This window comes from Nicotiana attenuata, unplaced genomic scaffold (assembly GCF_001879085.1).
Source record: "Nicotiana attenuata strain UT unplaced genomic scaffold, NIATTr2, whole genome shotgun sequence".
In the NCBI taxonomy this organism is placed as follows: Eukaryota; Viridiplantae; Streptophyta; class Magnoliopsida; order Solanales; family Solanaceae; genus Nicotiana; species Nicotiana attenuata.
This window is the reverse complement of record NW_017674100.1, coordinates 59,085-85,525: the sequence shown is the minus strand read 5'-3', so window position 1 is coordinate 85,525 and position 26,441 is coordinate 59,085. Positions and strand designations below refer to the sequence as shown.

General features: G+C 36.5%; 2 protein-coding genes across 10 annotated transcripts; one reads left to right on the top strand and one right to left on the bottom strand.

Moving 5' to 3' along the window:
* Positions 1 to 3,530: 3,530 nt before the first annotated feature.
* LOC109218009 lies at positions 3,531 to 7,347 on the top strand. Its single transcript, XM_019382325.1, has 2 exons — positions 3,531 to 3,644; positions 6,491 to 7,347. Exon 2 carries the CDS (start codon positions 6,516 to 6,518, stop codon positions 7,059 to 7,061), a length of 546 nt encoding a protein of 181 aa, XP_019237870.1. The 5' UTR covers positions 3,531 to 3,644; positions 6,491 to 6,515; the 3' UTR covers positions 7,062 to 7,347.
* Positions 7,348 to 8,105: 758 nt separating this feature from the next.
* LOC109218008 (pentatricopeptide repeat-containing protein At5g39680) lies at positions 8,106 to 23,058 on the bottom strand. 9 transcript variants are annotated; one of them, XM_019382321.1, is made up of 8 exons: positions 22,694 to 23,058; positions 17,332 to 20,874; positions 16,297 to 16,371; positions 14,304 to 14,381; positions 14,166 to 14,226; positions 12,357 to 13,020; positions 12,141 to 12,242; positions 8,106 to 8,651 (listed from the first exon to the last, which is right to left on the bottom strand). In XM_019382321.1, the coding sequence occupies exon 2, from the start codon at positions 20,768 to 20,770 to the stop codon at positions 18,659 to 18,661; it is 2,112 nt and encodes a 703-aa protein (XP_019237866.1). In that variant the 5' UTR covers positions 20,771 to 20,874; positions 22,694 to 23,058; the 3' UTR covers positions 8,106 to 8,651; positions 12,141 to 12,242; positions 12,357 to 13,020; positions 14,166 to 14,226; positions 14,304 to 14,381; positions 16,297 to 16,371; positions 17,332 to 18,658. The 9 variants fall into 9 exon arrangements, with proteins under 9 accessions (XP_019237866.1, XP_019237861.1, XP_019237868.1 ...); XM_019382316.1 differs by lacking the exon at positions 14,166 to 14,226 and adding an exon at positions 13,986 to 14,132; XM_019382323.1 differs by lacking the exon at positions 14,166 to 14,226 and having other exon boundaries at positions 12,357 to 12,420; positions 12,498 to 13,020.
* Positions 23,059 to 26,441: the final 3,383 nt, after the last annotated feature.

The window sequence follows — 26,441 nt, the reverse complement described above, 5'->3', positions numbered from 1 at the left end:
GATACGTATACAACAAAAACTACCGACGTACAAACACTAATTAACGACTCGACGGTCATGCTAGACTCTGGTGCATAGATAACCGTCACCATGCCTATACACCGTACTCCACATTTAGCAGTTAGCAAATAACATCCTAGTCCTATTCCCTCAAGCCAAAGTTAGAACAAACACTTACCTCGGTCCGAGAATAGCAATCAACTCTCTAATACCGCCTTTCCTCTTCAATCCGACTACGAAACAATGGTATCTAGGCATAATTAATTCAATAATATCAATAAAGGCTCAAAAACATAATCCCATAGCCTAGAAATGAATTTCCTAGCATTCTTCCAAAAATACCAAAATTCGACACCGGGCCCACATGGTCCAAACACGAGGCTTGGACCAAAACCCAATCACCCATAACCCCACGAGTTCAAATATGCAATTTGTTCTAAGATTCGACCCCAAATTGAGGTTGGATCACCCAAAATTCTCAAAACCCTAACTCTACCCAAAGCCCCTAATTTCTACTTTGATTTCATGATTTAGGGCTAGGAAATTAGTGATTAGTTGAAGAAATTAAGAGGGAATGAAGTTAGGAACACTTACCTATGAAGTTATGGAGGAAGAGGTTCTTCAAACTTGTCTGTGGAGGGTGAAGGAGAAGAGCTCGTGTGAAAATAATGAAGAAATCCCGTGTTAAGTGTTCTGTTTTTAAGAAAAATTCACTGAAGGGTTTTACTCTACGCGTACGCGACACAGGGGTCGCGTTCGCGGAGAAGGCTGGCTGTTACTCTATGCGTTCGCGAAGGGTAGTATGTGAACGCGAAGAAGGAAAATTGGGCTCCAAGGAGTTTGGCCTACGCGAACGCGTTGGCCTGTATGCGAACACGATGGGAAGGGGCTGGAGACCTACGCGAACGCGGTCCAGCCATCGCGAACGCGAAGAAGGAAGGAGGGATGGGCCCTCAGAACTCGATAACTCTACGCGATCGCGGTGAAGGGATGCAAACGCGAAGGAGAGAGGAACCTGAAGCTTGACGAACGCGAAGGAGATATCGCGAACGCGATGAAGGAATTTACTGAGCACCTGTGCAGATTTTTCTGCAATTTCACTAAGTTCAAAACCACCCCGAACACCTCCGAAAATACTCCCGAGCACTCGGGGCTCCTAACCAATCACACACACTAACTCAACAACATCCTACGAACTTAACTGTGCGATCAAATCGCCAAAATAACATCATAAACGAGGAATCAAACCTCAAAAATCATCACTTTTTCTTCAAACTTCATAAACTTTCATTATTTTGATATTTAGGTCCGAAACACGTCAAATGACGTCCAATTTCAACCAAATTTCACAGGAAGCACTTAAACCACATATAAGACATGTACCGGGCGCCGGAACCAAACTACGGGCCCGATACCAACGCTTTCTAATCCATTTTCATTTCAAATTTCCATATAAATTTCAGAAAAACAATTTCACAGAAAAATTCATTTCTCGGGCTCTCGACCTCGGAATTCGACTCTGGGCATATGCCCGAGTCTCATATTTTTCTACGGACCCTCCGGGACCGTCTGGGTCCGTTTACCCAAAATGTTGACCAAAGTCAACTTTAATCATAATAATATCAAAATTCATAAATTTTTACACAGAATTCATATTTAAGGTTTCCGGTTACGCGCCGGACTGCGCACGCAAATCGAGGCAAGTAAAAATAAGGTTTTCAAGGCCTCGGAAGCACAGAATGAAAGAGAAAACAGGTGATGACCCTTTGGGTCGTCACATTACTAATTGTGTTTAATGCTCTCTGCTTTGAAAAGAATGAAGGGGTTCGGGGTAATAGGATCAGATCTTCTAACTTTAGGTCTCAATTCTCTTTAATTTTTTATCTCATGCATAGTCTTCACTGTACAAAATATATATAAAATAGACTGTCACTATACAAAATATATACAAATAGACTTTCATTATACAAAAAATATACTAAATAGATTATCACTATACAAAATATATAAAAGATAGACTGTGACTATACAAAAATATACAAAATAGACTGTCATTGTACAAAAAATATATAAAATAGACTGTCATTATACAAAATAGACTGTAACTATACAACAAATATATAAAATAGACTGTCTCTATACAAAAAATATAGAAAATAGACATTGCGGGCTATTAGATGTAATATGTTTGGGCCGAAGGGCCATCTTCTGTCGGGAAAGTGCACGGTTAGCCACTAATAACACATGTATTTACTTTTAAGCCACTGTTTAAAATGTCTTTAGTCTTTAGCCAATGCTTTAATAAACTTTAACTGCCCGGACGAAAATACCCTTCTCCTCATGTTCTTAACTTTTGAACTTGTAACTCTAAGTTCAGGACTTCAGGACTACATGTCCTTAACTTTTGAACTTGTAACTCTAAGTTCAGGACTTCAGGACTACATGTCCTTAACTTTTGAACTTGGAATTCTAAGTTGAGGACTTCAGGACTACATGTCCTTAGCTTTTGAACTTAACTTCAGGACTACATGTCCTTAACTTTTGAACTTGTAACTGTAAGTTGAGGACCAAGTGTCCTTAACTTTTGAGTTTGTTAGTCTAAGTTTAGGACCTATTGTCCTTAACTTTGGGCTTCTTAGCCTAAGTTCAGGACCTATTGTCCTTAACTTTTGAGCTTGTTAGTCTAAGTTCAGGACTTCAAGACCTATTGTCCTTAACTTTTGAACTTGTAACTGTAAGTTCAGGACCTATTGTCCTTAACTTTTGAGCTTGTTAGTCTAAGTTCAGGACCAAGTGTCCTTAACTTTTGAACTTGTAATTCTAAGTTCAGGACCAAGTGTCCTTAACTTTTGAACTTGGAACTCGAAGTTCAGGACCAAGTGTCCTTAACTTTTGAACTTGTAACTGTAAGTTTAGGATCCATAACGTAGCAGATAACCAAACGTTATTTGTATCTTTTCACAAAAAAAGTTATATACTAGTATGTCTCTATGTTTTACTCTTGCCTATTTATATTTACGAATACAGTGAGATTTCGTGATCGAGTTTAACTGCTTTTCACTTTCATCCCCATTGGTCTACTTCTCTCTCTCCTGTAAGCTATGCAAATATATAGATATACATGTATGTATATATGCCTATTATTATTTTAAAGCATTTTAAAGCTGATTTCAATTGAATTGAAGGGAGACTTTTCAGCTTGAGAACTCTGATCATCCCTTCGAGTTTGATCCTTCCAAAGAAAGGGTAACACATCCTTTTCATATTAATTTTAATAGACTAGTGGTTACTATTATTAAGCATTCAAAATACTGGATAAAAAGTAAATACCACTTTAAAAAGTGGCTATCCCATACAATTTTTACTCTTCTGTCAGTGGAGAAAAATATGGGCTATTAAAATTTTGAGGGGTTATAGATGGTAGTTTTTTCATAAATATATGATTGAGCCCATTAGAATGGAAGGGTATTAGTCCAAGCCCAAATTTAATGTAACGGGCCGGATGAAAAACAAACAACTTTGAGCCCCAAATTCATCCATTTTCTTGCGTAAGAATTCTTGCCAAAATCTCCTCTCTACAGTCTCTCTTCCCCCATCTCATTACCGCAGGATCTTCTCACTGTTTTCCTGTCCGAATCAAAACTGTACGTATCCATTTTTCTACATATTTTCCCCTTTATTTTCATATATAATTAGACCAAACTTTTATCCTTTTTTTTGGTTGCAATAATGGTAATGGGTTAAGGCAGTGAATTTTGATTTGTAATGCTTCGTTTGCTTCTATTTCTGTAATTAAAGCACAACCCTTTTCCCTTTTATCAGTGATATTTAATTGGTAAAACTCAAAATTTAGTAAATTCGTTTGTAATGCTGTGTTTGCTCAGCTGTGATATTATTGTTCCTTGTGATTTTTGCAAGTTTATGTGATTTTTATAACCGTGGTATCCGCGCGCACATCGACTAATTCCATGGGATACTTGCGACCTCCCACCAGCAATTTAGGTACCAGGTAACTCGGTCCACGATGACTCGTTAATTAGATGGGAAGAAATAGTCTAGTGTTTTTGTCTCCGTTGGGATTTGAGCTTGGGACTTTATGGTTATTTACTTTCAAAGTTATAATTGCTCAAATTTGTGATGGGTATACTAAGTTTTCTTTAAGAAGTAAGAATCAGCTATCTGAAAATCTAGATGGGCTTAGTTCAAGTGGTAAAGGTTGAGGGAATTGAGACTTTGGTCACAAGTTTGATGCTTGCTTCATGCGGATTAAGCTGTTATTGAAGTGGGAAGGGTAGAGGGGCGTGCCCATTATACCCGTGTTTTGGAGGTTGTATTTGGTCCTAAGAATTGGCCCCCGACAGATTTCTCGATAAGCAAAAAAGAAAGGACGGGCTTACCCCGTGCAGGAGGTGCTCCTTTGCTAGTACAGAGTAGGGGAAATTGGGTGTCTACCATGCCTGGTCTTTCAGTTGAATTTTTGAAAATCTAGATGACTAACTACTGATACTTTTGTGCTCCCTCGACCTCTAACATGGATCCCCCACTGCTGTTTTTGCTTCTTCGGATTACCTATGTTTTCTTGTTGTCTGTGTTCATTATGCACCATAAGATTTGCCCCTGAGGCTTTGATCTATTGGTAAGAGTGCAGCGTGTGATGGGTGGGTTATGTTCACACCATAGGTTCCAACTCTGCCATAGATAAAAGCCTAGTATTTAAGTTAGTAGAGAAGATAGAGGGGCGGGCCGATGCCATTAGTCCTCGAGGATTTCTCGATTATAAAAAAATAAAAAATATTCACCATAACATTCGTGACTCTGTTTGCATCTGGGTGCCCATGATATTCCAAGAAATGACCCAATTTCATTTAATAGTTGTATGTCATAACTCATAAGCTCCTTTCGTTCTATCTTATGTCAGATTAATTCCTTAAATTGCAAACATGTTTGCATTTTGTTCATTTGATGGTTGTTATGTATTCACTTCACTAATCTTTTTGGCAATTCGTATACCCATCTAATTGTCGTTTGTGTTTATAGCTGTTCTTTTCCGTGCATGATATATAACTGCTCAGACATTATGTGCTTTAAGCTTAAAGTTCCAGTAACCCTTGGCACTTTTGATTGCTGAATAAACGAAAATGAAATGGCTGGTTGATGGATATGAAGTACCCTTTCTCTTTGAATGTCATACTACCATAATTCAGTTCAATCTTATTTCTGGTGGGACTTTTCCTTTTAAGATATCCAATTGTTTTAGTTGATCAAATGGGCACACATTAACCAGTGGACGATCAGCTGACCTTGTATGGTGGTAATTCCTTTATTTGTTTCCCTTTATTTCTTAATACTAGATGGTTCATTATCAAGAGGTATACACCAAATCCTAAGAAGAGTTTCATCTTATTGATTTGTTCGAATGGATTTGCCATATGTGCTCCAAAATAGACAAAAGCAGCAAAATCATTTGCAATTATTCTATTGACATTCACAAATTTCTCTCTTTCCATGTGGTCGCTGCTTGTTGCAAGCTCTGTCTCTTCTACATCTCCTACGCGTGTTCTCCAACTCTTCAGTATACCTGAATTCTTTTTAGCCACTCTTGTTATTCGAGTTTAACTTTGAGTGGATCATGAGATGGTTGACATTCTCCCTAGTCTCTGTACATAAGAAGCACATAGGAATGTATTAGTTTCCTTTGCCTCAGTTTTTCCTCTTTGGTTCCCATGCCTCCGTCCAAACAAAAAGTTGACCTCCCTAGTTCTTTGCATGTTTCCTGTCACCACTGAAAAACATCCACCCGAAGGAAAAATACCCTTAAGTTTGCATTTCTGTTTGCCATTTTCCTGAGATCCATCTATGCATTTAGTTACACTGTATGTTCACTTTTGTTGTTAGATTGTTTTTATTCTGCTTACAACTCTGACCTCCCATTTCAGTTTAGAACATATTTGTTTTGGGTTATGATTTCTTGTTGGTGACATTCTTTCCTATATCCCGTTTTATCTACTGTGAAGTGGAGCTGAAGAGTCTCCTTACTACTTTATTATTTCTAACTGAATCAATTAGATTTCCCTGTTTCTTCAGTGGCCTATCATATTTACTTTTGCATGTGCTTGGTCTTTCTTATTAGTAAATGTTGTTAGATATATATATATATATATATATATATATATATATATATTTTAAAGATTTTGTTGTCTAGCGTTTGTTTAAGACTCTTTATACATACATATACATGAATCAATGCTGCAATCTGGTGACACTGGGTTTGAACGATCCTGCACTTATATTGATCGGCTAGTTACTCTCTTCGTAATGAAAACTTTAACATAAGAAAAGAAGAGGAAGTGTTCCAGAAGTATGTCATGTTGAATCTGTATGATTTACTGCTGCAAATTTTTAATATTATGTTGCCTTGCCTTTATTGAGATGCAAATTTTCTCATATTGCTTCAAGTTGTCATTTTATATGCTTAATGGATTGATTTCAGATACTTGTGAAGAGTTGCTGTCGCCATGGGTGAATCATTCACTATACAGATCAGCAGCAATTTAGTCAAACAACTTGCTGATGATGGTGAAAAACTGAAGAAAAAAACAAGGAAGCCAAAAACAAAGATACAAAGAGAGAACAAAACAGCGCAGGCTAATGTGCATCAGAAGCCAATCTCTAGTGATCCTGACGTAGTGAAGGGGCCTGCTGCTACAGGATGGCCTGTTCAGCCTCCTTTATTCATGCCAGTCCCGCCTCAACCTCAACCTGCAATCGCGGAATTAGATGCTATTCGATCTGTCCTCAAAGAGAGTGAGAAGGTTTTGGAGAGGTTGCAGAAACAGGAGGAAAATATGTTGCAAGAAGTGACACAAAAGGCGAAGGATCTGCACGATAAGGAGTTCAAGCTTCCGAATAAAAAGCCTATCCCCTGCGTGGACGAGAGAGATGCTTGTGTGAAATGCTACAAGGAACACGAAAAGGATCCCCTAAATTGTGCTAATGTGGTTCAAAATTTTGCAGAATGTGCTCGCAGAGTTAAGAACCAAGCCGGCTTGGTGGATAAGTAGATTTAACTCACAAATGATATTTTACAAGTTGGTTGCCAGTTCTGGGCCACTCCCAACTTCACTTGGTGGAAATAAGAAAAAGAACTCTAAATTGTTTTAACCATGTAGACTTGAAGAAGCTTATGGCGGTTGCTTTTTGTCCTCTTTTCATGGCTTCTAAATTGTGGATGCAATGATTTTGTGGCACTTGCCAAAAATGAAAATTTCCAAAACAGGTATTGCTGGTGGTTTGACCGGAGAAAACCATAAATATGGTAAATGATGGACTTGTTACTTTCTTTCTTTATCCTAAAATCTTTGTTTTATTAGGGTTCTACTAGTCTAGTGGCATGAGCGTTATCCGTGGTGTGTGCGTTACGCGCATGTTATGGGGTTAAACCCGGTCATTGACTAGTATTTAAGTGGAGAAAGATAGAGGTATGTGATTATTTACCGAATCTTGGACCTTGTGCTTCTTGCACCAGCGAACTTTTCAGTTTTATTGAGTGAGAAAAAAAAAAGGGATCTTTAGACAAGTGGCGGTTGGAATCACTATTTACTTTTCTTGTCCAGTTCATATTTGATTACATATTATTATACATGATTATATATATATATATTATACATGAATTATATAAATTATAGATTTATCGATTATTTTTAATTAAGCGATTGGATGAGTAACTACTTATTTCTATATATCAGCAAATTTATTTTATTTATAATTATAATTTAAAAGGTTGAACTTTACCATTTTGAAAGATTTTAATACGATATCTTGCTTATCACCGATCAAAGCTTGTTATAGAAGGTTACATGTAACTAACTTTTAAGTGATTTAATAGTCTGAAAATATTAGACAACATTTAAGAACAAATTTCAAAATTCTTATCTTAATACATATAAACATCTATGAATCGAGATTAATTAAATAAAGATGTTTAGAAGAAACTTTGTATTGTACAATTTGACTATATTAACAAATTTTAATAGTTGAGACGAACACTTAATGTCTTTATTTACCTTCACTAACTTCAAATCCTAGACCTAATTTATGTAAAGATCTTCACCTAAAATGAGATTCTCTAAAATAATATGTCCAAAGTAAATAACTAGACTTATCCTTGAGTCATCCAACACAAAGAAATTGTCTCCAAAATTGTTGCCTCAAGTAAAATATTTTTCTAAAGAGAATGTTTTCCACTCCTGTTACATCATAGGAAAACGCCCTTAGATGAAGCATTGAGCTCATATTTTTCCTAGTTGGCATCTACTCTTTTACCACCAAGGGACATTGTAGGATGAATGGAATCGCTTCATCCTTAACCAAAGGTCTCGAGTTTTAGTCATGAATAAAGAAGTTCCTGGTAGGAAGCGCTATGAATGAAGAAGTTCCTGGTAGGAAGGCGCTTTCCCATTTAATGGTCCTACGCATATCGAATGTTATACCCAAAAAAGTCATCTTTGAAGAGATTCTCAGCATCCAAGCATCAGTGACAGCTTAGATATCCTCCCTGAAAACTAGACAGAAGTCATGTGAATCAAGTCTTCACTTTGAAAACTGCCCACCCGATTATTTTTGCAGAACATTTCATTCTCAGTTGGCATAACCTGAATTATATTGTACAAGAATTTTAAGATAAGTACAGAAATAATAAGATACAAATTGGAACGATACGTCAAATGATACAATCAGTAATGCATTACAGTGCATATCGTAAGCAGGGGCGGAAGGGTGTTCACCCGCACCCCTTCGCCGAAAAATTACACGGTATATTTAAGGCAAAATTTATTTTTTACTCTATATATTATGTTTTGAACTCCCTTGACACGGCCCAAAAGTATAGCTTAGTGGTCAAGGGGGTTCAAAACCTTTGTAAGGTCAATGGTTCTATTCCCACCAGCCTCAACCTTTTGAACTTTTTTCTTTTTTTGAACCCCCTTGGCATTAAACATGTCTCCGCCACTGATCGTAAGATACTGGCAACTGTGTTTCCAGCTTGATCAAACAAACACAAACATAAACAATTTATGAACTCAATAAGTTTGTGCACATATGAACACCTAATTACAATGCCATCATGTTATAGCTAATTCTGTTCAGAAGGCGAAAAGAAGAAACATGGCAGGAATTTTATAAGGATACAGATTGAAAAATGCACATAACTCACAGATGAAGCAACAGGTATCAGTCCATAGAATCTATGCAACTGAGGAAATCTATCACAAATTGACTATATAAGATACAGTCAATTAGTATTTGAAATGAATTCCGAAGTTGGAATTTGAAAACTAGACACTAGAATTGCTTGGATATACAAGAGAAAATGCGCCATTGTTTCGGTGAGTGGTGGTCTGCCTCTACCTTAATCATTTTCTAAGTTTGTTTCCCCAAAAATGTTTTCCTGTGAAGAAGTTAGGATAGGACCCTTGTGGGGAAAAAAGCATCAAGACAAGTAGAGAAACTCTTCCTTTCTCCTTGTAATTCTACTGAATCGAAGGATGTGGTTTTTATGGTTGTTTAGTTGGTATATTGTTCTTTACAATAATTTGAAAAAAGAACCTTCCCACACTCATGTGAATGATAATCAGGATTTCTGTGTTAATCGAAATGAAATAAATCTAGGTAAAATGAAGCCAGCAGTAAGGTGAAGCATTGATATCAAGACATGCCAAATATCGGGTAGCAACTTGATCATGAAGCTTTAAGATGGATATGAAATTAGGAAAATTCAACTTTAAGCTCACTAGTTGTATTCTCCCAAGAAAATATTAATTTTCTTATAACCATTTATTTATATAGCTCTGATTCCTAACCAATAACCTTTCATGATTTAGAGCTCTTTATGAGGAAAGGACTACACAAATGAAGGGAGTAGATTTTAACACATCAGTATTCGTTGCCGTCCATTTGACGGTTCAAGGTAAAATGAAGCCTGTAGTAGTTTAAACACATAAGAGGAAGAAAGGTAAAGCATACATATCAAGACACGCCAAATATTGGACCCAACTTGATCATGGGGCTTTAAGATGGAGATGAAATTATAAGCTCATTTTTGTATTCTCCAAGAACATCCCAACCCACTTGTCTAGCAAGAACTGAGGAGAAAGGTCAGAGAGCAAGTACCATCTCAATTGACCAAGCAAGTAGCAATACCAGTACCAGTTCAATTATCTAAGAAGTGGACCAGACATTAGGAAAAAAAACATCCCACAAACCATAACTTTTGTACAGAAGTACCTTCAGTCCCAGGGATGCACCAGTTAAGTAACTTGGCAGGCTAGTAGGAGTGACATCCATGTGAGAAAATGATGTGCTTGAGCTGGAGGGAGGCAAAAGGGCAGCCCGGTGCACTAAAGCTCCCGCTATGCGGGAGGCCGGGGAAGGGTCGGACCACAAGGGTCTATTGTACACAGCCTTACCCTGTATTTCTGCAAGTGGCTGTTTCCACGGCTTAAATCTATGACCTCCTGGTCACATGGCAGCAACCTTACCAGTTACGCCAAGGCTCCCCTTCTGGAGGGAGGAAAGGAGGAAAATGATTGAGACTGGGGTTTCATCCATTGGTCACAATCCTGTGTTATTCGTGATAATGCAGTCTTAAGCCTATCTGGGGACTATAAGAGAAACAGGGCTTTATAAAGGACAAAAGGCAGGCAAAATATTTAGGGAAAAGGTCCAAAATTACCCCTCTACTATGGTATATAGTTTAAGTTTGTCCCCCGTTATACTTTTCGTTCAGATCTAGCCCTACCGTTAACAAACTTTCTAGAATTGCCCTAAACCCTAACATCCCTCCACCGTGGCACCCAATCCCTCTATTAATTTGTCCATGTTAGCTGCCATATCAGCAAGTCCCACACACTAAACCCACCCCCAATTTTAATACCCGGTTCGAATTAAAACCGACCCTGATTTTTACCCATAACCCGGACCCAATTTTCCCCGGAGCTTATTGAATTCTACAACCAAACACATGGCAATATGGGACACACCCACCCTCATCGTCTTCTTTCATCTCTTTAAAATTCCCAATTCCCGCCATTGTTAAGCCCGACAGACATATCAGCCCCATCATACACAAAGAACCTAACAACATCATTGATGCTAACTCCATGCATCTTTTTATGTGCAAACACAAACGTAGGTCAAATTTCTCAGATCCTTCCAAATTAGAATTTACCGGTAACATTTTGTGATACTAGATTTCGGTGAAAATGACATAAAATCAACTACCCAGCTGAGTTAGAGAGCTTAAGATGACATAAAATCAACTACCCAGAGTTAGAGAGCTTAAGACTTTAGCAGCACAAAAATAAAAGGTAAAAAATTAAAGCATATGCGAAAATGGAGATGAGACTTCTTAAATTTCAAAAAAAAAAAAATTCTATGGATCAGACACCTCTTAAATCTCCACTTTTAAATCTAATGGATCAGATTTATTTGGGTAGAAAGAAAAACGCATATGGCCATATTTAACTTGAAAGACTCAAACTTAAAACAATATTGAAATCAGATTTTTGAAATTTTTTAGTATTTTCTATAGTTTTTTGCATGTGATTCCATGGATCTTGGTGTATAGATTTGGTCGGTTCTTTGTCTTATTGTTTACCTTGAAATCAGATCTGGGTTTTGAGAAAGTAGGGAAAGAAATGGCTTTCCTTTGAAAATTTTGGTCACCGGAGAAGAACATGAAAACGTGAAGAAATAGAAAAAGAGGGGAAAAAAGTGAAAGAAAGAAAAGAAAGAGTAAAAAATTATTTTCTGTGACTTTTAGTGTGTGGGACTTGCTGAAATGGCAGCTGACATGGACAAATTAATAGAATGATTGGGTGCCACGATGGAGGGACGTTAGAGTTAAGGGCAATTCTAGAAAGTTTATTAACGGTAGGGGTGGATCTGAACGAAAAGTACAACGGGGGACAAATTTAAACTATATACCATAGTAGAGGGACAATTTTGGACCTTTTCCCAAATATTTAATATCTTACAAGAAAATTGAATGGAGGAGAAAAAGATTTATAAAAATGCAATAAAAGATGGATATTTATTAATTCCTTTGAAACTATGGGAGGAAGTGAATGAATAAAATTACTTACACGACAGAGTGTCAGACACAGCCTTTCCACTAGGATGAGTACTTTGCTGACCAAAGGTCTCAAAGACAAAGTGAAAGAAGTCCCAAACAATTGGCAAAACCCCTGTTGAGGAAATTATATTCAAGAAGAAGAAAGAAGAGAAGAATACAAAAGAAAATCACCAGGCAGAATGAATATTTATTGGAGATCAATGTCATCTAAAGGCAATAAAAGTACCTTAAAGAACTCAACATTAACAATCTCTAACTTCTGAATCAACCTCGCATATTTATCCAATGACCTGTGTTGCATTTATGTTCAGCTTGACAGAATTCATCACCATCATCATCAGCATATCCAAGTATGACCAGTATATACCTCAGGAGGCTAAGTGATGATCCTGTTTGTGCTTTTATTTGTTCATTGTTCCAATGCGAAGAGCGATTTCTTGAATGACCAGGTTTAGCAATCCGGCTAGGTAATTGGCTATCTTCGTCATAAAATCAGCATGAAGATCTTCATTTTCATCTTCAGATAAAGAAGCATTCCCCTTGACATGATTTACGTCACTGTTTGTCAAAGAAGAACTCTTATCAAAAGAATCTTCATTGGAGTTTCCACTTTCTTGCGTTGCAGATCCATTAAGCAAACAAGAGTCCCAAGTATTCCTTCGAACTACCATTTAGTTTAGGCAGAAACGGGTTTCCACCCGTAAGCCAACATGAAAATCCATTCCTCTTCGAGTCAGTTTGTATAGGATGTACAGATTTACGTGGCAGTTGAGCATTGGGAGAGGTTTCAGATGAAACTATCAAAGCTGCTCCATCACCAACCAGCCCAGCAAAGCTTACTACTTCTGTTGTCTCCGCCAATTCTCCTTTTCTGGCATCATCTTGAGAGCCTGTATTGAAAAGATATTTAGGACCAGTTTGGCCATAGATTTTGCCAAATAAATTTGGGTTTTATTTGGCAAACACATGTTTGGTCATAGAATTTGCCTACATTTTGGCAAAATCCCAAAACCAACTCAATAGCTGGTTTTGGGGCAAAATACTACTATTACATTTTTTAAAAATTGCCCCAAACTTTTGTATTTTATAAAAGAGCCCACCATTTATTATTTTGTAACAATGTTGCTTCGTCTTCTCGGTCATTTGATAGGGTATCATGTAGTTCATTATAAAAATGATAATTTTGTACCAAATTTATTTATGTTCAGGACTATGGTTTGCGATAATATAATGAATGTTATTGATAATGGTACTGTTGGGTATTTGTGATAGTTTTTAGAACTTGTGGGTATAAGTCATGTTTCATGTTTTTTCCAAAATAAATTTGGGAAGTATGTTTTGAAAACTGATGTCCAAACACATTTTCATCTTCAAACCAAACTTCATCCAAATCAGATTTTTCAAAACAAATTTGGGAATCTATGCCCAAACGCTAGCTTAATATCTTATCATGCTGAGGGTGCAAAAACACATGCAGGATAACTCTAATGAAGGGTCTCTAATGATCAAATTACTAAATCTGACTTAAATGACTTCGTATAAAACATGCGTACATGAGTTAGGCTGCATAACCAATCAATATTTCTCCAAACACTACACGAGCACCCCAGATGATGAACATTTTCACGAATTTGAGGTTGAGTATAGAGATTATCAAGCACAACTCTCCACTAATGTCATTATAAGACTTAACAAATCAAATACGAATGATGCGAGTTAAGATTGAGCTTTGACTGATGGCTCTGTAGAAATGTGACTAACTCACAGGCAAGTAAAAGCTTGAACAATTTCTTTTTTATACAAATAACAAAAAATTACATGTAAATTGAGGGTCTAACAAATTTCTTAGACATACCGCAATAGTCCATATCTTTTATGTCATGAATTTCCACAGGTCATTCTTCCGAGTAAGAGAAGTACCGATCAAATTTATAGGGTAATTCTTCTATACACATGCTACTTTATCAAATCTCAACCAAAAGCATTGCCACTTCTCGTAAAACTGAAATCAATCACAAACATGAAAATATTTTACCCTTTATTACAACTCTCATCCCCCACACCTGGGGCTGTCAAGCAAGCAGTTCTGCATAATACTTGTACAAAGGCATGCATAAGTAAGTCTAAATGGTTCCAGTAGATTCAAGAAAACGGCACCAAGAACATCTCTTACCCATTACTTCATAATGCTCCATGACATGGCGTGACAAGCGTTCAGAAATTCTGTCCAGCTGTGCTAATCTAGAGCAGCCTACAGTTTAATACAAAGCAGAATTAATTTTTTTAGTAATGAAGCATTCATTTATACAGTTGATACATGTCTCATAAAAGCATACTGGTAAAAAGTTCTGGGGATCTTTTATCCATGACAAAGCCAATTATAAAATGTGGTCCCTATGTTTGTTTCTACTATGAGTTGCTTTTCCGATGAAACGAGAATTGGTGACAAAATAGGAAAGAAGCTGAAAAAAGAAATGGATTCAATTCCATATAATAAAGGCAAAAATCGAGGAAAACAAGCTCCTTTACGTCATTGCAGATTACCAAGTCGTACAACAAATAATATTAATTATTTTTTACAACAAATAAATGTTAAAAAACTAGTACAAGATCAAAGATAGAGTGGAATATTCAACTAGTATACTACCACATACACCAATAGCAAAATATTAGTAGCATACTTCCAAGCTTACCCTCTTGGCATGCAGACAAATAACAAATTGCATAAGAAACAATCTTCAACATGCTTGGGGCCCCCAAACATAGAGAAGAAATACAAACGAGAATAGAACTCATTTCTAGTCCGCCTTCTCCAGTTTTCACAAAATATCATTTTTCACTCTGATTTTTTGTTGAGATGGGACTACGCTTTAAGTAAAATGTTAAAATACTTTACTAGTCAAAATACTCAAAAATAATACGAGTATAAAGCTTGCTTAAACCAATGAGCTGGACTGCACATTTATGTTGACTATCCAACTTACATCAAGTATATATACAGTAAAGAGAGTAGCGCCAAGAGAGTGGACAGTTTAGAGCCATGTCCCTTTGACCGTTATTCTTCTTTCTTTAATAAGAAAAAACAACTCAAATTGATATGAAAGGAATAAAAGATGAGTACATGTCATCAATGATCAATCCACGTCGAATAACAAAGTTCCCCAAATCTTGTGGAAGATTGTAAGAGAAACATTATGCAAGTGGTAAATTGCTTTACACACAAAGAATGGAGGAAGACTGTTGTACCCAAGCATCTTGCTGCGAAAGAGACCACTCGAGAAGAGATCTGAGCTTACACTCCTTATCTTAAAAAAAGGGAGAGTTCTGGGCTTACACTCTATCTAAAATCCAAATGCGCCATAGAATAGTCAATAAAACACCTTGCAAGAGAAGTTTACCATTCATTGTGCCACCATTTTGTCCGTTAAACATTAACTGACTGAATATGGAATCCCCACAAAATTGCCAAATAACCCAAATGATTTTTGCCACAATCCACTTGCAAAAGGAAATGTCTAAACAACTCAATGGGACATTTTAACATCCAAATGACGGCGATTATTCTTTTTTTTTTTACCAAGAAATTCGTTTTCCAGCTTCAAATTTCGGGGGATAATGGCCCCCTCTACCGTTCTCCACTTAAATACTAGACTTGGTCCCCAACCAGGATTCAAACTCGTGACGTGCGACTACCACCCATCCCACGATGTATCCCCTTCACCGTTGAACCAGAACTTTGAGGGGCATGAGGACGGTTATGCCTATATTTTTGTGGATCTGTACTGGAATGTATCATTACCCAAGGCATAATTGGCTGGATCACTGGATCTAAAACTAGTGTGTATTGCCATGAGCCTATTGAACCCAACATAGATCAAGCACCACCTTCTTTTTATCAGCCAACAATTAAAGGTGACTGTTTCTTTGCCAACAAAGTAATCTGATGCAGATATAGGGTACATATTTGCAGCGGAAGTAATAACTTTCAGATTCTTCATAAAGCATAAAGAGGATAACAATTCTTATATCTTAAAACAAAATACTCTCTTGCTAATTGATATACAGTTAAACATAACAAACAACAATTAAACTTGTACAATGACAAGCATATGGCAAATCAAATAAAGAATTCTCCCTCAGCACCAAAAAGAAAGAATTGCAAGTACCTGTTCTTCCAAGTAAGCTAGTTCACCATCTTCAGAAGGAATATGCTCCAGAATATGTCCGACAGGATCAAATTCCTACATGTAGATATCCCAGGAACCATCACGAGAATTGGAGTGATATGGATTGCAAATGCTCAAGTACGGAGACAACTAAGGGGAAGAAAAGAAAATAAAAGTTGAAGCGACTAAGGGAATAAAAAATAGATCTCCAACAGATTGGCAATGGAGGAAGATAACAAGTAAATAACATGGCCAGGAATCAAGATGTATGTTGTACTCAAAGATCCTTTCCATGTAGAAAGACAAAAACCCATGCATACGCTGCAGCTTTCACACGAATGAAAGCTAGGTTCATTAACAGAACAATCTTGATGAAAGAACTAATAAAAGACATGAGTTGTTTGCTGACAGAAGTAATAGCCTAACATGCAGGCCAATCCTTTCAGTCTACACCCACACCAAACTGTAATTAGTAGAAAGTCCACCCACGATTGGCATTTCTTGTCTACAATTCATAAACACTGGTTTCTCAACAAATGTTAAGTGTGCAGGTAATACTTTCAAAAGAGCGAAGTCTGGATTGAGCTGATGGAAGAATTTTGACTAAGAACGCAAAGAAAAATCAAAAACTTGCATCATGAGAAGAAAATTAGAGGTAATTATCCAATAGCAATCAAACTACAAGCAACAACAGCATGACAACTTATAGAGACTGATAGCGCTAACCCTGTTTAAAGTTCATGGAAAGAGCTTTGTTACATAAATCCTGGGGAAGAAGAAGTCGGGGAATTACAGATCATAAGCCTGGTAACTACTCCAATAGTACTCGTGCAAAGATTGATGCAGATCTTGCCAATATATAAGAAATGAGGTATACAACGACTTTCATTTGGCTCATTAGCAAAGGCCAAATATTATCACATCAATGAAATCTGTATTAGGATCATCATCATACTATACCAATGATCCACTAGAGAACGTACAGAACAGAAAGACACGCAACTAAAATATTTATTAAAATGCAGAAGGTGAAACCTCTTAATAGAATTCTTCCTCCAGCTCCTCGACAACTTGACCAGGCTGTTTGCTCCCATATATAGAGCTCAATTCCTCTGAGCTTGATGACAGAGCATGTCTCTGATGGGGAGGTAGTCCAGCTAGAACACGTGCAGTGCAGCAGCGGCTGCAGCTCACTCAGGAACCTGCAGGAAAACTTGTAAAAATAGAACTGAAAGCCGTTTTTTGCTCAGTCGTCAAAAAAAGAACAGAAATGAAGACAGTTAAGGAAAATGCCGACAACCTTCACGCAATTTATAATCCTCCCTCAGAAACAGAGACTGAATGATCGCATTTTTATTTCCATTCACGTTTACTAGAGGTGCACATAGGGAGCACGCATGCGACACATTAATTGTTCTTTAAGTGCTTACACCCCAAAAACTGACAGAAATAAGAAAACCTCAGTCATAAGATACAGCGTACACATAAAAGAAGTGGATGCCTTCAAGAAAAATACATAACCATGCCCTCCAATTTCTCCGAACATCACTCTAAGGTATACCAACCTTTTTAATGTAACTTTTGCCTATTCGAGTGAAGGTGGAGAAGAGAATAAACAGTCTTAGAAATAATTTCTTATAGGATGGTAATGCTGAAATTAGAAAATTGCATTTGCTTAGGTAGCAAAAAATCAAAATATGAAAAAAGGAGGTTGACTTGGGGTGAGGATACTAGAATATAACAGAGGCTTGCCATGTAAATGGTTGTGGAGGCTTAACGATGGGAAAGCTGCTTTATGGAAACAGTTATTACTTATTATCACTAAGTATTTGAAAAAGGGTTTTTGTGATGCTAAACCGGTGGATTCCCCTAGTGGAATTGCTGTCTGGAAGCAGATTGTTAATCTGTGGGGAGAATTCAAGAATTCTATTAAACTGGACTGTTTCCCTTTTCATACTTTTAGCATTAAGCTTCATCTGCAACTTCCTGATCTCCATTGAGATAGGAAGAATGGCTAACATAAGGAAAGAAGGTAGTCACATATATATTTATATGTCTAGTCAGCTATAGCAGATCCTTCGCTTACATTTTAACATTTCATACTAGATGATGCACTTTGCTGCTTTAATAATCAATTCTTTTTAGCTTGTATATTCCGATGCTATAAATATTACTGGTACTTTCGAAACTAGAAACAAACTTACTATATGATGAATAGGTGGTTAAAAAAGCTTTGTTCAAACTCACTACCTCTGGTTGGCTGAGAATATGATTATGTGAGCTTCTTTACCAATCACACATAGCAACATGCAAAATTCTCCTTTGACACCTTGTAAGACACTATATGTCAATCTTGTATTTCTCACCAGTAATCTGCACAGGAACAGGACCCATCTTGAAAGCTGTGGAACCGATTGACATCTCTTACAACTATCATTCTCATTGTGACCTTTGAGATAAGCTTCAAAGCAGAATGGCAATCATCACATATTCTGAGATTCTTAATAACATGAATTGGCGCTTGGGATGGTGTTTTCATGAGAGCATATGCTACAGCCAGCTTTTCGCTGTGGTAACTAAGATAACCTTCTTGTTGTTCTTGCTCGACATCATGCAAGACAGAAGTTGTGTCTGGAACATAACCCAACGGTTTTATATCAGCCAACAATTTTCTCACCTTCTCATGGATTTGAGCCGTCTCTGGGTGTTGAGTGTCATCAGAAACAAACACATGAGTTTCATTTCTTATTTCAGTCCAGCTCAATCCAGGTTCTTTCTTTATGTTCCTTTCTCTTAATAGCTTCCGTATCTTTGCTACTCCATCCCACCTTTTCACCTTGGCATGCATATTGGACAACAGGATATAGGTTCCCACATCGTTGGGATTCAATTGCAACAAATGCTCTGCTACTCTCTTTCCTAAATCATAATTGCGGTGGACATTACAAGCATTAAGCAACGTACGCCAGGCAACGACATCCCATGTGATTGGCGTCGACCTCATGAAATTCTCAGCCTCATCAAGTTTTCCAGCTTTACCTAGGAGCCCAACAACACAGGTATAGTGCTCTAACCCAGGTTCAAGGCCGATGTCCCTCATTAGATGCTGCAAGTAGTAAAATCCTTCTTCTATTCTACCCAAATGTCCACAAGCCAAAAGAACCCCGACAAAGGTTACATAGTTTGGTTGCTCTTCGACGGCTAACATGTGCTGAAACACATCCAATGCTTCCTCACCAAGCCCATGATGAGAGAAACCTGATATTATCATATTCCAAGTAACAGTATCTCGAGATATCATGTTTGAAAACAAGGCCCTAGCGGCTTCGATATGGCCACTCCTAAAATACATATTGATCAAAGCATTCCCAACTACAACAAAAGCTCCATGTCCTCTCTTCTCAACACGTGCATGTAATGTTTTCCCGCAACCAAGTGCTGATAGACCCGCACAGGAATTCAACAACACTGCGAATGTGTATTCATTTGGCACAACATCCTGAAATTCCATTCGTAAGAACAGTTTCAGGGCTTCCTCAAAGCATTCATTTTGGAAATTTGCAGCCAAGATTGCCGTCCAAGACACCACATTATGGTTAGGATACGAATCAAAAATATATCTTGCACCTGAAATTTCACCACACTTTCCGTACATGTCCACGATTGCACTACTTAGAAACACATCAAGCTGAAGACCAGACTTCAGCATTCTGCAGTGAACTTGTTTACCCAACTTCAAATCCTTGAGGCGAGCACAAAGACCAAATATGTTCACGTAACTGACACTATCCCCCGCGGAGCCGTCAGCCAACATCCTTGAGAAAACATCCAATGCTTCACTTGTATACCCATGATCCAAGAACCCCTTCAGTACAGAATTATAAGTAATGATGTCTAATCCAGGAACAGACTTCAAGGTTTCCAGAACCCCTTCCATATCTGAAGACATTGTATACAAGGATAAAAGAGCATTCTTCACATATTGGTGAAACATTAATCCTGATTTCAACACTAACGCATGACACTGCCGCCCTTCGTGTAGCAAACGACCGCTAGAACAAGACGAAAGTACAGTAGACAAGACATACTCATTTGGGAATATTTTATCCACTGAAATCATGTCTTTGAACAATTTGGTTACTTCCCAAGCATACCCATTGTGCAAATACCCTGCCATTAAAATGCTCCAAGAAGCTACATTTCGTTGACTCAATCTGTCAAACACCCGCCGAGCAACAGCAAGTTGTCCACACCTCGAGTAGAGATTAATGAGACAATTATTCTGAATTGTGTGGTCTTCTGAGGCATGACTAGAAACAACAAGAAGTGCATGAACAACTTTTCCCAACTTGAAGTTCCCATCATCAGCTAACTTTTTCAACAACTTTACAGCATACTCCACGGAAAAGAGACGTTGGGAGTTCACTTGGGATAGAGAAAACGCACTCACATGCAAAAGAGCGCGTGTGGACATTGCTTGTCAGAAACATAGTCAAGTCCCACTATAGTCTTGTTTGTAGAGTAATACAGCTCCAAACACTTGAAGTGTATGTTGACAGAACAAAAAGAATGCTAAATCTGAAAATATAAGACAAGACATGCTTAGAATATGTACTGTCAAAAATTAAATAGAAAAACATGTGCAAGAACCATGTATCAAGTTACTTCAGCATGAATTTGAAACCAAGAAGCTTCTCTTATTTAAATCAGTTACAATATTGCTATACTAGTGTCTTCTTCCCACCCCACCCCCCACCCCAAACCACTGGACACATGTCAGTCATAGCTTTCCATTTAATTAGTGAACTTAGCAACTTATAAACCCTAGGCGAAAATTGCACTGCAAAAAGATGATGCTAGATTCTTGTATCGGTCCATCAAATGATAAAAGCAATACTAGTTTCAACCAAAGTTCAATCACGCAATCATAATGAACGCCGCCCACACTAGTAATTCCAATCACTTCTTTATTTGTTCAACTGTTCAACACCTTAACTAAAATTTTAAGCTAATTCAGAACGATCTAAGATTTGAACGTTTTATGTTAGTAACTAAAAAGAATAAGCTCAGTTTTTTCTATAAGCCACAAATCCTCGAGGGCCATTGGCGCACGTTTAAACTCGGTAGTATATAATCCCCCCCCCCTCCCACAACCCCCACAAAAAAGAAAAGATTAAGCTCATGTTTAGAGTCTTAAGTTAGCACCTTTGACGAACAAGATTTTAGCAAATTTTAGAACACGACAGGAATTAATATGAAGAGGAGAAAAAGAGAACCTCTGTAGAAAAGCAGAGACATAGAGCAGACGGAGCAGAGACGGCGAGCAACTGATGGACCGAGGAATTAAGAGATTTGATTTTCAAAAAAGAGTAACAAAAATGTTTTTTTAGAAAAAAAGAAACTTTTTAAAAAAAAAAATAGAAAAAAATCAACAAAACACAAAAAAAAGGGTTTGGTTGTCTTAAAAGAGTTTATTTTTTTTCAAACTTTATCAAAATAATTTCTTTTGTAGTTTTGTGGAGAAGTTAAGAAAAAATAATATTTGAAGCTATAAACCATCGAGTCATTACTGGAGATTAAAGTGAACCGATTTTGGAAAAAACAAAAGGATCGCCCTTCACATGTTGAATCATTAGGAAATTACCCCATTCAAGAGTTAACATACTTCACCCTCACTACTGTTTCAAGGAATCAAATGCTAATATAGTGTAAGGACTCCATTTCAAGCAGTGAATCAATTCATCAACTGCACTTTCAGGAAGAAAACTTAACAGGCCATAGGGGAAATGGAATTTACAGGGACCAATCCACGACTTTGACTAAATACAAGCAGTTTTCACACATAGTCACAAATGTTACACACCCATATCATGTGATATAAACATATGCAAAACTGTTACGTCAAAATTCTTTATCCAACAGCAACTAATATACTTTGAGTTCAACAAAAGGTGAAAGAAAGTCAAACCATAAACCTCACACCAAATCTTTTACAGTAATGACCATGAGATTTCTAGCCTTCGCTTAAACTGTAAGTTTACAACTGCCTTTCAAAGTCCAGTCACTCTTTATGCAGTCATTAAATTAATCATGTACATACATAACGCATCAACATAAGATATATATATATATATGGCACATATTTATTTGATTCCAAATTGGCAGGGAACGTGTTTAATTCAGTAATTTGAATGCCAAAATGATTTGAAGTAAGGAACAAAGGATCATATCATGGAAATCATAATCATAAAGTAACAAGTAACATATTCATTAGATCAAACAGGGACTAGCAATTATAACTAGCAACAGCGATTTTACAGATTGAAAACAAATGGAGCTGATAAGCAATCATTTTACTAGAATTCCAGAATTTACATATAGAGTTTGGGATATGTACCTAGGATGCAGAGAAATGATCGGGATTTGCCAAATACAGGCTATAGAAAATCAGCAATGAAGTGAATCAGCAGCACTCGGCAGCAATTTGAGAGTTTAACCAACAAATCAACAGAAAACCAAATAGCTCTTTGAAGCTACAGATCTAAACTAGCATTTTTAGGCATTTGGAGTATTTTTCAACTGCTGCTCTTGTGTTTCTTAGCTACCCTCGATTTCAAATCTCAATAACGAAACTGCAGATGGTGAAGCGAGTCTATGAGTATGGTGTGTGTAAGAGTGAGAGTGAGAATGAGAGTGAGAGATGGGGTTTGTCCGTTGTTCTTCAGAGATAAAGGAATTGGGGCGGCTAAGTTTTATGTTTGGATCATTCTTACCCATCCTAATATAATGTACGAACCCACGGATAATTTAATAGAATATTATTCTTATAAAGTTATGACCTAATATATTAAAATATTTAATAAATATTAGTTATTGTTTTATTATTTCATGTAGTGTACACAAATATAAAAAGATCTATACAAAACAAAAGAATACACATTAAATAGTTATCAAATAAATTATTTGTTCCTTACTACTCTTTATTATTAGTATTAAATTAGCAAGTACTAGTACTATTCATTTATTAATATGACTATTTATTAATTGGTCAATTATTTTTATATTTTGAATTACTTCTCTTTTTTATAATATAGATATATATTTATTACTCAAAAATAAATTTAAAAAAACTTATGTTATACTATTTAAAAATATTCAATTGTCTAAATTTATCAATAATTTTATTGAGTGTTATTTATTTATTTGTTATTTATTAATTAGGTCTATAAATATCATAAAATTGTTTTTATCCCGTTCTTTTCGTACATTCTTTTCCACTGTAATATTTGATTATTTTTCTTATTTTGAAATTTACAGAAAATTTAAATAAAGTAATATTTTTTTACTAAATTATAGTAATTTTAAGTTTATCAAAAGTATAAAGACATAAGCCTTTTATTATTTTAATAAAAAATTACCAATATGTACAATTAATTTTAATTTAAATGTGTGTGTGTGTGTGTGTAATTAAAATTTGCAGCAAATGCATCGTATATTGAAACTTTTTTTATTTTTTTATTTTTAATTATTTTAAAATAATTTTAAAAGTCCAAGTTAAAACTATTCCCCAATTTTAAATGGCAGTTTTGTTTTTTAAAATTTCTATAACTCCGACTTGAAGCTACTCCCCAATTTGAATGGTTAGTTTTTTTGTTTTTCTTATTGTAGCAAATTATAAGATATCTATATTTTTTAATTCAAATAGAGTAACCAATTAATTTTAAATTTAAAAATCCAAAAGGTTTTTTAGTTATAAATGTAGTTTATCTTGTTTTTAAACTCCAACTTGAAACTACTCCCCAATTAGTATTGGCAATTTTATTTTATTTTTATTTTCGTGTTTTATTGTAAAATAATTTTGAAACTCTAACTTGAAACTACTAATTTGAATGCATAGTTTTCTTAATATATATATTTTTTCTCTTTTTGTTACATCTAATTTTTTTGTATAAATAATTTATAAACTCCAACTTGAAACTACTCCCCAAATTGAATGGGTATTTGATTTTTATTTTTTTATTTTTTTACCATAGCTAATTATAAGATATCTATATTTATATCGTTCAAATAGAATAACAAATTAATTCAAAATTTAAAATTCAAAAGGTTTTTTTAGTTAGAAAATAAGTTTATTTTGTCTTAAAACTCCAACTTGAAACTAATTCCCAATTTGAATTGGCAATTTTTATTTTCTTAATTTAATTTTTTATTATAAAATCATTTTAAAACTCTAACTTTGTTGGTGCTTTGTCCTAAAAATCTATACTGGTCGTCTTATGGTTATAACACTTGGCATTATACAATTATTTACTTATTTTATATATATATAATAAAATAGATAATTATATAGACTACTATATTACGAAGAAACTACGCCCCTATTTGAATTGAACGTTTTTTTATTTCTTTATTTTATTTTTTATTTTAAAATAATTTTAAAACTCCAACTTGAAACTACTTCCCAAATAGAGTGGGAATATTTTTATACATACATACATACATACATATATATATATATATATATATATATATATATATATGGTGAGTTAGAGTCTAATTGAATTGGTTTGGATAGGAAATGAGACACTTAGTCTCTTTAAGGAAGGTTTGGTTTGGAAAAGTCAACCGAACCGTTGACTTATTAGTTAGAAGGCTCGGATGTGAATTCCGGTGATTCGGTTAGCTTCGGGAGGTGATTTTGACTTAGGAGTGCGATCGGAAGTGATTTCGGAGGTCCGGAGTAGAATTAGGCTTGAATTGGCAAAGTTGGCATTTTGGCGAATTCTGGTGGATGGGTGAGAATTTGATCCGAGGGTCGGAATGGAATTCCGAGAGTTGCAGTAGCTTCGTTAGGTGATTTTGGATATGTTTGCAAAGTTTCAGGTCATTCGGAGGTGTGTAGGTCGGGTTTTTGATCGAATGTGCAATTCGGAGGTTTTTAAGAAACTTAGGCTTGAATCCGATGTGATTTGATGGTTTTAGCGTTGTTTGATGTGTTTTGAGGATTGGAACAAGATTGAATAAGGTTTTAGGATGTGTTGGTGCCTTTGGTTGAGGTCCGGGGGCCTCGGGATGATTTCGGATGGCTAACGGAGGTTTTGAACTTTGAAAATGTTGCAGAAAATTGCCCAGCTGTTGCAGACCAAAATTGGTCTTCGCGTTCGCGTCTGTAGGCACGCGTTCGCGGAAGTAAAATCTTAGGACCATCGCGATCGCGTGGGAAGGCCTCGCGTTCGCGTAGAAGGGCTTGGGGGCCCAGCCTAGTTTGTTCATCGGCGTTCGCATGCGGAGTTATCGCGTTCGCGTAGGAGGGTAAGCTGGACTATCGCGTTCGCGTTTGTAGTATCGCGTTCGCGTAGGGTAATATTTTGGTCAACGAATTTGTTCAATGCGAACGCGGGGGTGTTGACCGCGCTTCGCGAAGGGAAAAAACCTGGGCGTCGGAGAGGGGTTTTTATATTATTTTAACCGCGATCCCATTCGTTATTTCCTCCATTGTTAACCTTCTTAAGAGCTTTGCAAGAAATTTTCGAGGGTTTTGACTGAGAATCGAGCGGAGGTAAGTTCCTTGGCTTTAATTACTCGAGTTTATGGTAAATTTATCATAGAAATCAGTGGAAATTCATCAAAATGAGGTAAGTTAGGGCTTGAGAAATTAGGATGTAAAAATGGAATTTGGAGGGTCAAACGAACTCCGATTTTGGGTAAAATTGGTATGTTTAGACTCGTGGCGAGACGAGGAATCCAGTGATGTAAATTTCGTAATTTTTCGAGAAGTGGGCCCGGGGCTCGGGTTTTGCCAACTTCGTGAATTTTGGTGTTTTTCGAGTCTTTTCGAGTGGGTTGTGTTTCTTTAGCCTATTGTAATGTATTCATTGTGGTTTTAATCAGATTCGGCGTGCGAAGAGGTTGATTCGAAAGGCAAAGGCATAGCGAGCTAGACTTGTGGCCGGCTTGATGTGAGTAATAGATGTAGATGATGACCTGAGGGTTTGAAACCCCGGTATATCACATTGTGACGCTATATTGAGGCGAGACACGTACTCTATGACGAGTGAGGGGTCGATTGTGACTGGGATTTTGACCTAGTCCGTTCCGATTGATGTTCGTACTGTGTTCTTGACTAGAAATTGTTTGGTAATCAT

Excerpts from the sequence above, each read along its gene's own strand:
- LOC109218009 (XM_019382325.1), top strand. The coding sequence starts at position 6,516 with ATGGGTGAATCATTCACTATACAGATCAGCAGCAATTTAGTCAAACAA.
- LOC109218008 (XM_019382321.1), bottom strand. The coding sequence starts at position 20,770 with ATGTCCACACGCGCTCTTTTGCATGTGAGTGCGTTTTCTCTATCCCAA.